The sequence below is a fragment of the Durio zibethinus genome, chromosome 19 (genome assembly GCF_047325235.1).
Source record: "Durio zibethinus cultivar Kanyao isolate XHJ-2024 chromosome 19, ASM4732523v1, whole genome shotgun sequence".
Taxonomy (NCBI): Eukaryota; Viridiplantae; Streptophyta; class Magnoliopsida; order Malvales; family Malvaceae; genus Durio; species Durio zibethinus.
Window position 1 is genome coordinate 24623318 of NC_143180.1, and position 15588 is coordinate 24638905.

Sequence of the window (15588 nt, forward strand, 5' to 3'; positions counted from 1 at the left end):
GGCCGGCTTAGTCTCGTGCATTGCAGACCTTCTCGCTCCCTGATCTTCCTTACGACTATGGCACACTTGAGCCGGCCATCAGTGGAGAGATCATGCAGCTCCATTACCAGAAGCATCATCAAACTTACATCACTAACTATAACAAGGCTTTGGAGCAGCTCCATGAGGCTATCCTGAAAGGTGATTCTTCCACCGTTGTTAAGTTGCAAAACGCCGTCAAGTTAAATGGCGGAGATAAATTTTTCTTTTTCTTTTTTCGTTTTTTTGGTTGATGGGCCACCAACTTATAAAAATTTTTGAAAATTGAATTTTTGAAAGTTCTTAAAAACTTTTACACATTTATTTCTAAAAACTTTTAACAATTTTTAAAAATTTATTTATAAAAGTTTTGAATCACACCAAAACAATAAAATCTTATGAAACTAAATACAAAATCAAATAATATGCTAAACCTCATCCTCCTATCACCTTTATATATAAGTTTAATGATATATTTATCTATGAATGTGAAGACATGCGAGTGCAAACACATTATGCATGCTCGCCATGTGAGTGAAAATAACTTTTTTACTGTTTATGATTATTGTGGGATACCATGACCTTTGATATTCATTAGTTTGATTTTCAACTGACATTTTTACTTTTAACTACCATGGCTTTGTTTGATGCTTCACATAAAACGTTGGGCAAAGTTATTAGAAAAGATCGATTTTGTTGCTTTTCTTAGGTTTTCTCGGCTCTATCCATTTGATTGGATTTCTTTTCGTTTATGGAACGAATGTGGAGACTGATGACATGAAGAGTGAAAAATCATGTTATTTTTAAGATTGTAAAATACATATAAATACAAATGTATAAATAGGTTTAAAGTCCATGAAATATATCCAAAAATAAAACCCAACCTTATAAGTCAATTAAACATAATATACATTTTAATAGCCCTTCAAACTAAAAATGGTTTGAGATGAAACATCTAAAGTTTGAAAACTAAATAATAAAAATGTGAACTTAAAAGAGACTCTGTAAAAAGAGTCGTCACTTGTGGTTCAGAAAAAATATGCGATAGCATGATGGTGCCTTTACATATATCTTGTCTAATAAAATGACAATCTATTTCAATATGTTTTATCCGTTCATGAAAAATATCATTATAAGCAATTTGAATTACATTCTTACTATCACAAAAGAGTGGAATAGGAGTAGGCGTGTCAACACTTAAATCTATTAGTAACCGACACAACCACATAATTTTTGCTATAGTATTTGATAAGGCTTTATACTTTGCTTCAGCACTTGAACATGTCATAACTACCTACTTTTTACTTTTTCAAGATATCAAAGAATCATCCAAAAAAACACAATAACTAGTTGTAGAACATCGATCATTAATATCACCAACCCAATCAAAATAAATAAAAAAAAAGCATGAAGTTCAAGTTTAGAAGTTGATGAGAAGAGCAAACTTTTATGTAACGTTTCTTGTAAACATCTCAATATCCTAAAAACTACAGCAAAATGAATTGTCAAAGGTATTATCATAAATTAGCTTACAAGTTGAACTGCATAACTAATATTAGGTCTTATAACTGTCAAATATATAAGACTACCAAACAACTGTCTATACAAAGTAGCATCATTAAGAAGTTCACAATCGATAGCTTTCATTTTGACATTAGTTTCAAGAGAAGTGTCAACAATTTTGTTATCAGATAAGTCAGCTTTAAATATAAAATCAAAAGCATATTTCACTTAAGACAAGACAATCCAAAAAAAGGTTTTATATAAACTTTTTCATGAAGATCTCCATTTAAGAAAGTATTTTTTACATCAATTTGTGATAAAGCCCATTCTCGAATAGAAGCAATAGCTATAAGAGTTCAAACAGAAGTCATTCGAGCTACATAAGCAAAGGTTTCTTTTTAGACAATATTATACTCCAGTGTAAATTCTTTTGCAACCAACCTAGCTTTATATCTCTCAATAAACCCATCTGATTTGGTTTTTACCTTGTACACTGATTTATAAATCCATTATAGATTTTTCAATAGGTAAATCAACAAGATCCCAAGTATGAGTTTTTTTTAAGGAATCTAATTCTTCTTTCATAACTGCTTGCCAAAAAGGATTAGAACTTGCTTTACGATAAGATTTAGGTTCACAAATAAAAAGCATGGTAGATAAGAAACAATAAAAATCATGATGACATTTTGAAAGAATTCATTGACGTATTGAATGTCTAAGTTTTAAGACAAACGGCTCTGACGAATTAAACAATGGTAGTGAATGGTTGCTTATAGTTAACTCAGTGATGGGACAAACTTCATTTAGATGAATCTGCTGAAGAGTTGAAGAACTTTGAGACACGTGAGAAAAATGATTAAAGTCATTTAAATCAATAAAAAATCAAAGAAAACAAGAGTCATGAGGATTATGGGTAGATTTTTTAAAACGAGGTAATGAATGCATCGAAATATTTTCTAAAAAAATAATATGCCGAGAAGCACGAAGTTTTTATGCAATAAGATCATAGCAATGATATCCTTTTTGTTCAATACTATACCTTAAAAACACATAAATGACAATTTTTTTAGATAATTTATCACACTAAACTTTAAGAAGCGAAACAAAACATGTAGAACCCAAAATACAAAGCTGAAATAATTAAGAGTATTGTTATACAAGCATTTAAAAAGAGAAATTCCATTAATAACAAAAGAAGGAATATGATTAATAATATAAACTAAAGTAAGGGCAATTTCCCCCCAAAAATTTCTTAGGAACCAATAAAAATAACGATAAGGCTCTGGTGGTTTCCATGATATGATAATGCTTTTTTTCAACAACATCATTCTGCTATGATGTATCAGTACAAGATGATGTAAGAAGAATATCTTGAAAAGCAAGAAACTCTTTTAAATTACTTGATTGATATCCTCTAATAGAATCAGCATGAAAACACTTAATAGTTTTAGAAAACTATGTTTTGATCATGATAGAAAAATCTTGATAAATTTTAAGTAAATTTGAACGATACCAAAATAAATAAATCTAAGTGTACCTTAAATAATCATCAATAAAAATAACATATAACAAGAACCCCCATTATAGGTAAATGAGGTAGGCACCACATATCATAATGAATAAGATTAAAAGAAGATAAAGAAATTGATTCACTTTTATTGAAAGGTAAAGGAGATTATTTTACCAGTTTACAACTAATACAATTATTGGACGTTTCTAACTTAACCTAACTTGCCACTAGATACCAAATATTAAAGTCTAGAACAAGAAAAATCTCTTAACCTACGATGCTAAAAGGAAAAAGATGATTCCTTTTGAACACCAAAAACTAATAAAGATTTTTGCACAAAAGAATGATCAAATTGATCAAAAAGACGATGTAATACATGTAAGTTTTTCAAAACAAATAATCTTTCAATTTTATTGCATGTTCTAACCACTTTCCCCATAAGGCAATGCTGCATCACACAACCACTAGAGCGAAAAATGACACCAAGACCTTGATCACATAATTGACCACCAAATAGCAAATTCAAGAAAAATGATGGAACCAAAAGAACATTATCAAAAGAAACATTTTGAGAACATACGATAGAGCCAATATAAGTAGCAGACATATTTGAACCATTAGCAATATGAATAAAAGGTGAACAAGTAATAAGACTTGAAAAGTCAAAGATAGAATTATCAAAAGTCATATGATTAAAAGCTCAAGAATAAATAATCCAATCCTTAAAATTAGCACTTAGAGTAGTTGACAATGTAGATATAGAAAAATTATTATCCATAGAGTTGTTACTTATACTAAAAATGACTTGTCAAATAATCTTTTAAGTTTGATTCGCAGTGGAGTGTGAGTTAACATTAAAGGTTTCTATAGACGATGTTGTAATAGCAACTAGCCCCATTTTAGACAAGCCAAATTTCTTTTTTAATTTTGGGCAATTATGTTTTATATGTCTCAACTCTTAACAATAGTAACATTTCAAGAGAGCCATGAGAGAAAAAACAATTCAAAGCCAATATATTGATCAACCCGTAACAAGCCAATAAATAAAAATATGAATAGACAAAGGCAATTCTAATTTCACAAAACCACTATAGTCAATGACATAAAAATCAATTCCGCCCAATTTCACAAAATGACAGAAAAAAATGTCAAACAACAACAAATCAAAGTGACTTGAAAAAAAAAAAAATAGTCACTAAAAGCTCTGATACCATGATGACTTAAAGAGTGAAAAATCATATTATTTCTAGGGTTGTAAAATACATATATATATATATATAAATGTATAAATGGGTTTATAGCTCAAGAGATATATTTAAAAATAAAGCTCAATCTTATAAATCAACCAAACATAATATATATTTTAACAGAAATGATGCTCGTCATTACATGCTTACATAGTTATATTATATTATTTTGTAATAAACTCAAAATTGAATTGAATATAAAATGATAACTTTATCTAAACCTAATTATAGTATAATTTTATCGAACTTAAATGTTTGAAAAACTTATTAATCAAACAAGTTTGGTGAAGCTTGCCTTAGTATTTAGCACAAAACAAAACCAAAATGCTACTTATTCACTTAACACAATATCTTATAATTTAAAATATAATACGATAATATGATATAAAATTATGAATATAGTATGAAAATAAGACATTAAAGGGTTTTTTTGTATTGTTGCATGTTTTATGTTTTTAAAAATTTTGTTTTGTTTTATTTTTAATTTATTGAATTTGAAAACATGTGTGAATAAATTTTTTTTATTTTAAAAATGTGAAAACAAAAAACATGTAAAAAAAAAGTGGTTAAAGATTTTAGACTACATTTGTCATTAATAATATAATAATATATTATTTATTAATATTATATTAATAAAAAATATTATATTAATATAATAAATATTATACGAATATAATTATATTAATAAATATTATAAAATAATATATTATATTAATAAATAATATATTATATTAATATGATATAAATAATATATTAATAGAAATTATTTATTAATAATATATTATTATATATAATTTCTTTATATTAATAAATAATATTGTATTATTAATATACTACAATATTTATTAATATGATATTTATATAATAAGTATATTATTTTATTAATATATTATTTGTAACATTACTGTAATGGTTTAATTATAATTTTTGTGAACAATGTCCATGTAAGAACAATGTCAAATTGTTTCCAAAAAACTGAAAATGCTATTTTTTTTTGTTTTTTACAATTTCTAAAATTTTTCAAAACTTTGTTTTCAGTTTTAAAAACAAAAAATAAAAACAACCTACCAAATATATTTTTGTTTCCAATTTTCAAAAAAACAAAAAAATAAAAACAACCTACCAAATATACTTTTGTTTCTAATTTAAAAAAAAAAAACAAAAAAAAAATAAAAAACCAAAATCAGAAACAAAAACAAATGACCTTAAGATAATGCAACTTAAAATTTTAATAATAATTAAATTTAAATTTAACAAAATCAAAAAAATAATTTTATATTTAACATAAATTATAACTCATAATTTTTTATATAAAATATAGTTTAAATATATAAATTAATATTTTATAAGACACAAATTCATAAATTACCAAATTTAGTCAACACCCACCCATTTGCCAGCACTGTGTGCTGTGGTCGCACACTGTATTCCATTTCCGGCTCCTCTAACAGATCTGTCACCCAAGCTCAATCCACTGATCACCAGCATGCCACTCTACCCATTCCCCTCGCCTCCCTATATAAACCCATCGCCCTGTATATCTTTCTTACTAATCTTTCCATTTTCAAATGGCTCTACGTTCATTGGCCACCAGAAAAGCCCTAACCTTGGGACTCAGCTCGACGAGGCTGGCTCAGTCTCGTGCATTGCAGACCTTCTCGCTCCCTGATCTTCCCTACGACTATGGCGCACTTGAGCCGGCCATCAGTGGAGAGATCATGCAGCTCCATCACCAGAAACATCATCAAACTTACATCACTAACTATAACAAGGCTTTGGAGCAGCTCCATGAGGCTATCCAGAAAGGTGATTCTTCCACCGTCGTTAAGTTGCAAAGCGCCATCAAGTTCAATGGCGGAGGTAAATTTTTCTTTGTCTTTTTTTTTTTTTTTTGTTGATGGGTCACCAAAGTATTTGAATTGCGTATAAAGATTGAAACTTTGGGTTTGGGTGTTTTCTTCAGACTTTGAAATTAGTGAATAAAGCTCTTTTTTTTTTCCCCTAAATTTACATGCTTTTTGCTTCTGGGTATGTAAGAAGATAGGATTTTTTTTAATGATTAAATGTTGAAAGTGTAATTTTTAAAATGATAAAGGTAATGAGTTTGCATTTTTGTAATTAGGAAAAAGTTAGTGGTTAAAATGCTATGCTGATCTTCTATGTTTGGTTATCCACAAGGTGTTAGTCCAGTTGGCATAGGAAGGTACTCTCTTTCCTTGTCAACTTGAATTCGTTCCTTGAAGAGAGCATTTGAAAGTAAAATCAATCCTACATGTATCATGTCGATGTGGGAGAGTCTGACTGCTCGAGGGGAATAGGTCAAGACAAACTTGGGATACCCCTGAACAATAAAAAAAACTGTTTGGCAAAGTTATGATACAGAAATTCAATTGGTGAAAGTCAGTCCAATTGGATATTGTTTTCATTCGTTTAATATGCCATTGTTTTGAAAAGTAGATTTAGATGATTTTATACAATTTTGTTTAAAAATAATAATAAAGAACACTATTCATATTAGACAGTAGCATATCTCAATTTTGCTTGGTGAATGATTCTAACTAACTAGGACACTTATCAATGATCTTGATCATCGATCTCTTTCCTTTTCAATTCTTTGTTTGCTATTACATTGAATTCCCTTATGTTGAATGATTGGTATCTCATGCAGGTCATGTCAACCACTCAATTTTTTGGAAGAATCTCGGCCCTATTCGTGTAAGTTTATATTTCTAAGTCGTTTTTCCAGTCTATTATAGTCATATGTAATGAAGCTTGTGCTTCCAAATCCATTCCCTCTTACTTTAGGCCACCATTTGCATGACAGGAAGGAGGAGGTGAGCCTCCAAAAGGTACCCTGGGATGGGCTATTGACACACACTTTGGTTCATTGGAATCATTGATTCACAAGATGAATGCTGAGGGTGCTGCTTTGCAGGGCTCTGGTTGGGTGGTAAGTATTTTGGTTTGCTAAGGCTTCAGTTTTTGTTTTGTTTCCTTGGGTATCTAGTCATGAATGGTTTGCATCTGTCATTGCTTATCTTTTCTTCTCTTGTTTGCTGACTTTTTGTCTTGACAGTGGCTTGGAGTGGACAAGGAATTCAAGAAACTTGTGATCGAAACAACTGCAAATCAGGTATGCATGCAATATTTGGGGTTAAGTCCTCCAAGAATAATTATTGGTTTCTTGGTTTGTTCACTTGAACGTAAATCTATTTATTTCTATTTCCCTGCTTATTCTGCACTGCTGGAAGACTTGCTAGCGTAACTGAGAATATCCGATATGAGATTATGCCTTCTAGAAGATATAACCATGCAACAGCAATGTTGGCCATGAGTTTTTAGGTCTATGATGTGAGTTTTTTTTCAGATGTCACTTGCATTTGGTTTCTATAACATTGAAGTCTTCTCGAGTTTATACTCTCTCTTGAGAGTTGCTCTAATTACAAAAAGTTAGAATTCGAGAAGATTCTGGCAGGTGTAATATAATTATGAAATCTTTGCTGCAGGATCCACTTGTGACTAAAGGGGTACATTTAGTTCCTTTGCTTGGCATAGATGTTTGGGAGCATGCATATTATTTACAGGTAAATTTTCAAACTTTTAAGTTATCGATTATAGTGATGAGTAGTTGAATCTTTGTTTATTGGTGACCAAGACAATGCCAAAGTAGCCTTGTTACATTAATCATCCTCTGCTTTGATTTTCAGAACTTTTCATTTTTATTTTAGTTTCCTTCGAGAAAAATAGATAATAGTTTTTTTTCAAAAAGAATCATCTTCTTTGATTGGTCACATCAAGAAACTGAAAGTTTTACTCTGTTACATCCTAGTGAATGACTGATGAGAGGGAGTGCCGAAAAGATCTTATGTTCCCTTCATTGAGTTGCATAATATGCTTATGACTCTGCATTGTATTCCTGCTAATGGTTGACAATATAAGTGTTTTGACATTGTTTCCCGTCAAGAGAATCTCAATCATATATCTGGCTTTCCACGTCTGTTACTACAGGGTGTGCATGAATAAGGGATTTATAAAAAAATCTAAAAAACAAAAAATGAATTTAGCTTATTCATGGATCGGTTTAAAGGCAGCATGTCACTCTTTGATTTCCTGGTGTACTTATTTACGTGTTCCTTTTACTTATGCTGCAGTACAAGAATGTTAGACCAGATTACCTGAAGAACATATGGAATGTCATCAACTGGAAATATGCAAGTGAAGTGTACGAGAAAGAAAGTGCTTGAGCTCGGAACCCTTAACGTATAGAATGAAGAAGCACCTGATTTGCTGCTCCCTTGTGGTTGGCAAACGGAATAATAAGATGTATTCTTAAGACGAAATGGCCCTTTCATTTCAAAAGTTAATAATGTTTAGCTTTATGCTTCAGTATATTGTAGCTTCCTTTGAGAATTATACTTGACCCCTGCGCTTGAGTTTTTGCTTGACCGTTTGAGGTGAATAGCATTTCAGTAATCTTTTCAATGTGCTGCTGAGTCTGATGAATGTTATGATATTGAGCGGTTATATATTCGGTTTAGGGTTCCTCAATCAGTGGAACTGCCATTATTGGAATTGTTTTTTGGGTTGTTTTTATTAAGCCCACTGAAGATTCAAAAAGTGATAATTTTGCAGAATTAGTGACGAGTGTTTTGTGGCAAACGAGAATTATAGGAGTAAATGATGCATGAATATTCGTAATTTGAATTTAATATTTTTTAAGTTATTTTTGAAGTAAAAATTTGAATTTAATATTTATTTAGATAATTTACTAATTTGATCAAATTTTTTAATTTTAATATATTTTTATTATTTTACTCGTATTAATTTGAGTTTTAATTTAAATACATAATTGAGTTTGAAATTGAATATAAGAATTTGATTTAGTTTTATTAAATAAGTTTAATAGAGTGAGTCAAGTAATTTAATTTTTATTTTAAATTTAAAAATTAAAATTTAATTAAATTTAAATCAAATTTTAGGTCAAATATAAGCTTATTTTACGGATTCAATTAAATTCGATTACATTCTTAACAAAAATGAGGAGTAGGCTTTTTTAAATACAATTTTTTTTCTCGTACATATATAAGTAAATCATGTATTTAAATTAGTGATAATAACAATATCTTTTTAGTTTTTACTTCTACCGATTACTAATTTAGAGTAAATAATATCATTTGTTATTAACTTTTTTGTAATTTTTCATTTTTATCCATCAATTTTCTATTTTGTTCTAAATCCACCCATCTTTTAATTTTTTTTAGTAACCTAAAAACAATCCAAAATTTGCAGTTAACTGTTTATCCTTGTAGAAAGTACACTTATCTTACTAGTAAGAATTGAGTCCAAATTTCTTTTCATCTGATTCTTTCTTTTAATGAATAAAAAAAAAACCCCAAACGAAAAATTATAGTAGTAATCCTAAATCATAATAACTCTTCGCCAAAAAAAAAAAAATGTAAATAATAAAAAATTTCTGGGGTACACTTGGAAACAAGAAAGTACAAGGGTGTAAGTGAAAATTTAGGGTTTCAGTAATACACACTCGCCCAAGTATAAAAGCAACATTTTTCCAAAACCTGCGCTTACCCTCACAAGGCAAAATCCTAGTTTGTTAGTCGGCAGAAGCAGGGAGCCTCTAAAATCTTCTAAAATCTGCACTTCATCACCAAACCATGGTTAGATCTTCATTTCATCTCTATTTATGCATCTGGGTCTTTATCAAAACTTAATCTCTTTCAAAAATTTGATCACTCTGATCTGTTCTTTATTGTTTTTTAGACTTTCAAGCGTAGGAATGGTGGCCGCAACAAGCATGGCCGTGGCCATGTCAAGTTCATCCGCTGCTCTAACTGTGGCAAATGCTGTCCTAAGGTACTTTTCATCTCTTTTTCTTATCTGGGTTTTTGAGTTTTTCTCTGTTTTTATTTATATTGAAGGATTTTTTTTTTCATTTGGTTTTTCTTTGTTTGGAATTTAATAGGATAAGTCAATCAAGAGGTTTCTTGTGAGGAACATTGTGGAGCAAGCTGCTGTCAGGGATGTGCAGGAAGCCTGCGTCTACGACAGTAATTTTTATTTCATTTCTCAATTTTATAATAACTTATTCTATTGTATATTCGGATTTATCGTTTGGTGAGTAATTGCTTGGTTAATGATATGTAGCTTACACCCTGCCTAAGCTGTATGTGAAGATGCAATACTGTGTTTCATGTGCGATCCACTCTCACGTTGTAAGGGTCCGATCCCGCACTGATAGGAGGAAACGTGACCCACCCCAGCGGTTCATCAGACGCAGGGTACATCTTTTTATAAGCCTTGATTTGATGCTTTTCACTGTCAATTATCTATGACGTGATGTGAATGAAATGTGGTTATTCTTCCCTTGCTTGGATTGTTTAACATTTTCTTTTATTGCATGATTTTGTTATGATAAAAGTTTTTAAAATACATCATTTAAAGGTATGTTATTGTTGTCATGTAGTGTAGTGTTGCTAATGGAATTTGAGCTATTGATCTTCTTTGTAGATTTTATGACTAATAGCCATCTGAATCACTTTGTCAGTTCCCTTTTTTGGTGGCTTACCATCATTATGGGATGGAAAATGCCTTGAATCTGGTATAACAGATGTATGAAGTCATCCATAAGACTGATAGAATTTGGGCAACATTTTGCTGATTGTGATCCATGACATCATTAGAACGATTCTCTCTGCTATGCTATATAGGATGCAATTATTTAGGGACTTATGTCTGCCCCTTCTGCAGGATTTTTAAGTGCTTTACACATGAACAAGTCCCTCGTAACCAATATCCATCTAAATCCCTTTTTCAGTGGCCATTTTTGGTGGCTTATTGATTATTAAGGGATGGAAAATGCCTTAGAACTAATGTAAGTGATATGTGGAGGTCAGCCAGAGGGATAGTAGAATTCAGCTACACCTGAAAGTCTGAAACTTAGAAACTCCTATGTTTCTGATTGTGATCCATTGGCACGATTATACTGGGGCTCTGCATTTTAGGGACTCGTCTGCCTCTTTAGCTGAAATTTTAAGTGCTTTAGGGATGAATTGGTCCCTCATATCTAATCTCCATCTAAATCACTTTATCAGTTGCCTTTTGGGTGGCAGCTGATCATTATAAGATGGAAAATTGTTTCCTATAAATGACACATGATAAGTATCTGTAGTGTAAGGGATTTTAGTGACTCCAAAAATAAGTTTGCAGAATTATTTTTTTTCCAAAAATAAGGAATAACGCATTTGGTAATGCAAATTTACTTGCAAAGTACATGATATAGTTTCATTGTCTCAGTATAGAATGTATGTGCAATTGCATTTTTTTTATTCTCTCACGTTGTAGCAATGAATTCATGAATTCTTTTGGCTTTAGATTTCTGAGAGGCTTGCATCTGTGACACTCGTTGCCTTTTGTGTGTTCATGGTTTTGTTTTCATCTTTCTTGAATTTTTGCTCGCATGCAGAAGCTTCATTAATTGATTATGTGATTTTTATTCTTTCAGGATGATATGCCAAAGCCTGGTCAACCTGGTCAAGCTCCTCGTCCTGGTTTTGCCAATCCAGCTCGTGCTTAAGGCCCATGAAGTTTAAGATGGGTGTCTATTTTATTTTATTTTTCTTTAAATGACTGGTTGAATTTTGAGAACTTAAGAGTTGTGTATTAAGGTTTTGATTGGTTAAAGTTTAATCGCATTTGACACATTTTGTTTATTTTGAAGCTTTGAATGGTTGGAATGCTAGTTTAAATCCTATAATTTCTATTTGGTTGCATATGGTAATCCAAAGTTATCCTGACTTGCGCTTTGAGATATTGCTCATTATTTTACATAAAAACTGTTTTTCCTATCAAGAGTTGGTGGATGATGGATCTTAGATTCAATAGCAAAGAGTTTGATCTAGATTCCAAGTACATGAGTTATGTTGTTTTTAGTAATTTCATGGGTTGACCAGTAATATCAAAGAGGACTAAATGGTATGGAAGTGTGAATTCTAAATTTCTAATATTCGCAGCTTTGGTGTAGGAATATGCGAAGCTGACAAGTAAACCAGTATTGAAACAGCGTCAGACTTGAATGCATTGGTAAACTGGAAATTATGTAGAAAGTGTTTCAGTGTGTTATATGGAGTAGAAAAGCTGGTTCGATGTGAACAAAGAGTCTAACCCAAACTTATTCAAGTTGACTTGAATTTGACAATTTTTAGATTCAATTGCTCCCACTGAAATGATTATAACGCATCTCAAGCTCGATTGCGCCACTCTCTTTTCCTTCTACATACGTGATTCCCATCTCTAACAAAGCAAGAGTGGCAAAATAAAACCCAAACTCAAACAAGCTTGAACAACTCAAGTCATCCAGTCAGAAATGTCTTGTCAAAAGATTCCTAGGTTCAAGGCTAAAGTGCAACGCGCTATTTTTTTCTTCAAGAGCATCCACGACCGCGCTTCTCAACCGCAGGCAAAGGAACTAGGCTCAGCTTCCAGTTCCAGAGCTGTTACAGACTTATGGTTAATGCCTTCAAACTTGAATATTTCAGCAACCATGTAATTCCTTGGCAATCCTGATGCACACTGCCATAGGACAGTTTGTCTTGATTGCATTGGAGGCAATGTGAGATCTACTTGCAGCATATCCCTCCTGTAACAAAAACACTCACCTGACTGCTGGTTTTGAGCAATGAGACAAACATTCTCATATTCCTAGAATCATTCAGTATTGTCCTACCTGAAGAAAAACACCTTTAGAGATAGCTCAATCAACCAATTCAACAGATTAGGAATATTGTGGAAACCAAGGATATAATCAGCTAAACAACCCTGGTGCTTATTCTAAACTCTAAGTCTAGCTTTATTCTGAATTTTTTTTTCCTTTTAAACCCTCCTTGTCTTAAAGCAAGTCATTCTAGGTCTCATGAAATCTCTAGTCTATAGAAGGCAAAACACATTCTTTTTTGCCTAATCGTAGTTCAAATGCTTCTGAGTAGAGAACACACAGAGAAGTAGAATACCTTGCGAAGGGTGCTCATGATAGTACTTATAGAAGGAGTATTTGTTTGTGCACGACTAGCCACCTGACAAAGTTGAAGCGAAATCATTACCTAACGTCAGGCAATTCACGTATAAAAGCATATATTTGGGTAAGCAAAAAAAAAATATGTGAGGTACCTCATCTAATTTTATGTACCCAAATGGTAATCTGGGGTCACTTTCTTCCAACATTCGTTTCAGCAGCTTTTCTAGATCAGTCCCTGCACCATCGCCCACCCATCCCCACTGCTCAGCCAAATTTAACATTTCCATGATATAAGCAGCACTATGAAGAGGTCCTGTCCACAGAGGGCCTGATACAACAAGTGATGCAGCATCCTAGAAAAATTGACAGCAAATTTAGCATACCCCTGTAACCCCTCCAGCGCAGAAAGCAGAAACAAGCTTAAGTGGGTATAGGAAACAAGTATTATTTTGCCAGCACAGAATAAGGGATGCTTTCAAGATTAGGAATGAAGAAATGTGAAAAAGAATGGCATGCATAAGGGATGCTTTCAAGAATAAGCATGTCACGAAATGAGAGTACACTTTTGTGTTACTGCAGGGACATCTGATTTGACCAAGTTCACTCCATGAAACTGCTTGAGAATTTCCACAGCAGTTACAGTAGCAGATGAAACCATAATCCCTGTCATTGATATGAAAACTGCAGATAAGTATTAAAAGAGGACCAAAAGATACGGCTTTTAACACAAATGTGATCTCATATCATATATCACCTGTTGTCAGGTAGCTTCCCTCGATTCATTCGGAGCAAGACCCTGAAAACAGGTCCATGGTAAGAGTAGTATGAAAAAAGTGGGGTAACACGATATCCCAGTACAGAAGCCTCCCTCACAGCACCACCTATAAGGATTCGCAAACCAAGCTCATTTGCATACGGCATTGGACGAACATATGCTCCGTATGTTGCTAATGAACTGTATATACACATAAACAGCCATAACTATCCCAGCAGAGACCAGTAAAACAAAAAGTATTCAGTGTCATGGATAGCTGCCTAAACTCTGATTCATGTGGAAGCACACAAGGGCTTGAAAGAATATTACATATACTAGTTACATGGAACAACTTTCAAAAGGGAATGAACATATTAGAATCCATAATTCATTAATCAAACGGAAATGGCATTTTAGTCATTTGCTTGTTTGCAAAAGGAGGTACAAATAACAATAACGGCATTGACAACCAAATGGTAAGTAACTGAACTACTAAAATCAGTCAAAAAAACAACTGATATTCTCAATAAAAAATGAATAGCAGCCAAAATGTTAGATTTGATAACTTAAAATATGATACGATTATGAATACGAACACAAAAACACGAAAGTAATATGATTAAAATTTTAATAATAATTATATATAATTTTAATAAAATTAAAATATATATATTTTATATTTTGATATTAATATGAATTGTGACACGTAAATTTTGTAAAATATATTATAAAAATGTACAAATTTCAATATTTTACACCACGAATTACCAAGTCTACAAAATGCCATAACAGACCAACTGACCAACATTGCAAATAAGTTACATATAAAGTGAACTCTTTCAAAAGTAGTAACCAACATTGCAAGAGAAAAAAAAATGGAGGTTGAAAAAGGAAACTCACTGGTAAGGGCGGTGACCTCCAGATGAATAGCCATCAGTGGAAGTAACATAAACCAACCCATCAAGTTTCAAACTATTAAAAGCAGCCCTTAAAAAGAAAGACGAATCACTTCCAAAGGAATCTATATCAATATAATCAAAATAATCCCTTTGCAAATAACAATCCGTTAAAACCCGGTTGGCTTCCCAATGCGTGATTACCCATCTTTTGTTTTGCCCTTGAAGCCTTTCAACTTGTGCTAAATTCTCCAAAATAACCCTCCTGTGGCTTTCGTTTGCATCATTGGCTAACACGAAATCGGCTTTCGATTCGATGAGGTAGCGAAGGGACCGGATTCCGCAGCCGCACATTGCATCGAGGACTCTTAATTGGCCTTTGGATTGCTTGTAGAGTGCTGCTGAGAGGACCCCGAGGTCTCGGCCTGTGGCGCTTTCGTGGCGGAAAAAGGTGTCTCCGGTGTCAAAAAGGATGCCCCTTTCGGTTATTTGATTGGATTTGCAGTAAATTGGGGGCTTAAAGATTGAAATTTGGTGTGAAATTGAGGACCTTTTAGGGTTTGTAAAGGTTTTGTGGATAAAAAGAGAAGGGGATAGGGTTTTAGGATTGAGATTGAGTATTGACATGGCGG

At 32.2% G+C, this 15588-nt stretch overlaps 3 protein-coding genes and 2 non-coding genes across 6 annotated transcripts; 4 read left to right on the forward strand and 1 right to left on the reverse strand.

Annotated features, from left to right (window-relative positions):
- Nucleotides 1–5826: 5826 nt before the first annotated feature.
- LOC111309449 (superoxide dismutase [Mn], mitochondrial-like) lies at nt 5827–8760 on the forward strand. Its single transcript, XM_089748939.1, has 6 exons — nt 5827–6138; nt 6947–6993; nt 7103–7228; nt 7355–7411; nt 7785–7862; nt 8430–8760. Exons 1-6 carry the CDS (start codon nt 5847–5849, stop codon nt 8520–8522), a joined length of 693 nt encoding a protein of 230 aa, XP_089605065.1. The 5' UTR covers nt 5827–5846; the 3' UTR covers nt 8523–8760.
- Nucleotides 8761–9862: 1102 nt separating this feature from the next.
- Nucleotides 9863–12065, forward strand: LOC111310039 (small ribosomal subunit protein eS26x-like). Its single transcript, XM_022909129.2, has 5 exons — nt 9863–9953; nt 10057–10149; nt 10259–10343; nt 10441–10574; nt 11798–12065. Exons 1-5 carry the CDS (start codon nt 9951–9953, stop codon nt 11867–11869), a joined length of 387 nt encoding a protein of 128 aa, XP_022764864.1. The 5' UTR covers nt 9863–9950; the 3' UTR covers nt 11870–12065.
- Nucleotides 11053–11155, forward strand: LOC149513574 (small nucleolar RNA snoR99). Its single transcript, XR_016330563.1, has one exon. It is a non-coding gene; the product is annotated as a small nucleolar RNA snoR99 (small nucleolar RNA).
- Nucleotides 11330–11430, forward strand: LOC149513575 (small nucleolar RNA snoR99). Its single transcript, XR_016330561.1, has one exon. It is a non-coding gene; the product is annotated as a small nucleolar RNA snoR99 (small nucleolar RNA).
- Nucleotides 12066–12440: 375 nt separating the features above from the next.
- Nucleotides 12441–15583, reverse strand: LOC111310038 (N2,N2-dimethylguanosine tRNA methyltransferase). 2 transcript variants are annotated; one of them, XM_022909127.2, is made up of 6 exons: nt 14961–15583; nt 14061–14261; nt 13870–13969; nt 13459–13659; nt 13302–13364; nt 12441–12931 (listed from the first exon to the last, which is right to left on the reverse strand). In XM_022909127.2, the coding sequence occupies exons 1-6, from the start codon at nt 15581–15583 to the stop codon at nt 12827–12829; spliced, it is 1293 nt and encodes a 430-aa protein (XP_022764862.2). In that variant the 3' UTR covers nt 12441–12826. The 2 variants fall into 2 exon arrangements, with proteins under 2 accessions (XP_022764862.2, XP_022764863.2); XM_022909128.2 differs by having other exon boundaries at nt 12853–13018.
- Nucleotides 15584–15588: the final 5 nt, after the last annotated feature.

Excerpts from the sequence above, each read along its gene's own strand:
- LOC111309449 (XM_089748939.1), top strand. The coding sequence starts at position 5,847 with ATGGCTCTACGTTCATTGGCCACCAGAAAAGCCCTAACCTTGGGACTC. Across the intron at positions 6,139-6,946 it reads CATCAAGTTCAATGGCGGAG|GTCATGTCAACCACTCAATT; the intron begins GTAAATTTTTCT and ends TATCTCATGCAG. Across the intron at positions 7,863-8,429 it reads AGCATGCATATTATTTACAG|TACAAGAATGTTAGACCAGA; the intron begins GTAAATTTTCAA and ends CTTATGCTGCAG.
- LOC111310039 (XM_022909129.2), top strand. Across the intron at positions 10,150-10,258 it reads GTGGCAAATGCTGTCCTAAG|GATAAGTCAATCAAGAGGTT; the intron begins GTACTTTTCATC and ends GGAATTTAATAG. Across the intron at positions 10,344-10,440 it reads GGAAGCCTGCGTCTACGACA|CTTACACCCTGCCTAAGCTG; the intron begins GTAATTTTTATT and ends AATGATATGTAG.
- LOC111310038 (XM_022909127.2), bottom strand. The coding sequence starts at position 15,583 with ATGTCAATACTCAATCTCAATCCTAAAACCCTATCCCCTTCTCTTTTT. Across the intron at positions 13,660-13,869 it reads GTCCCTGCAGTAACACAAAA|GATGCTGCATCACTTGTTGT; the intron begins GTGTACTCTCAT and ends CAATTTTTCTAG. Across the intron at positions 13,365-13,458 it reads GGTACATAAAATTAGATGAG|GTGGCTAGTCGTGCACAAAC; the intron begins GTACCTCACATA and ends CAACTTTGTCAG.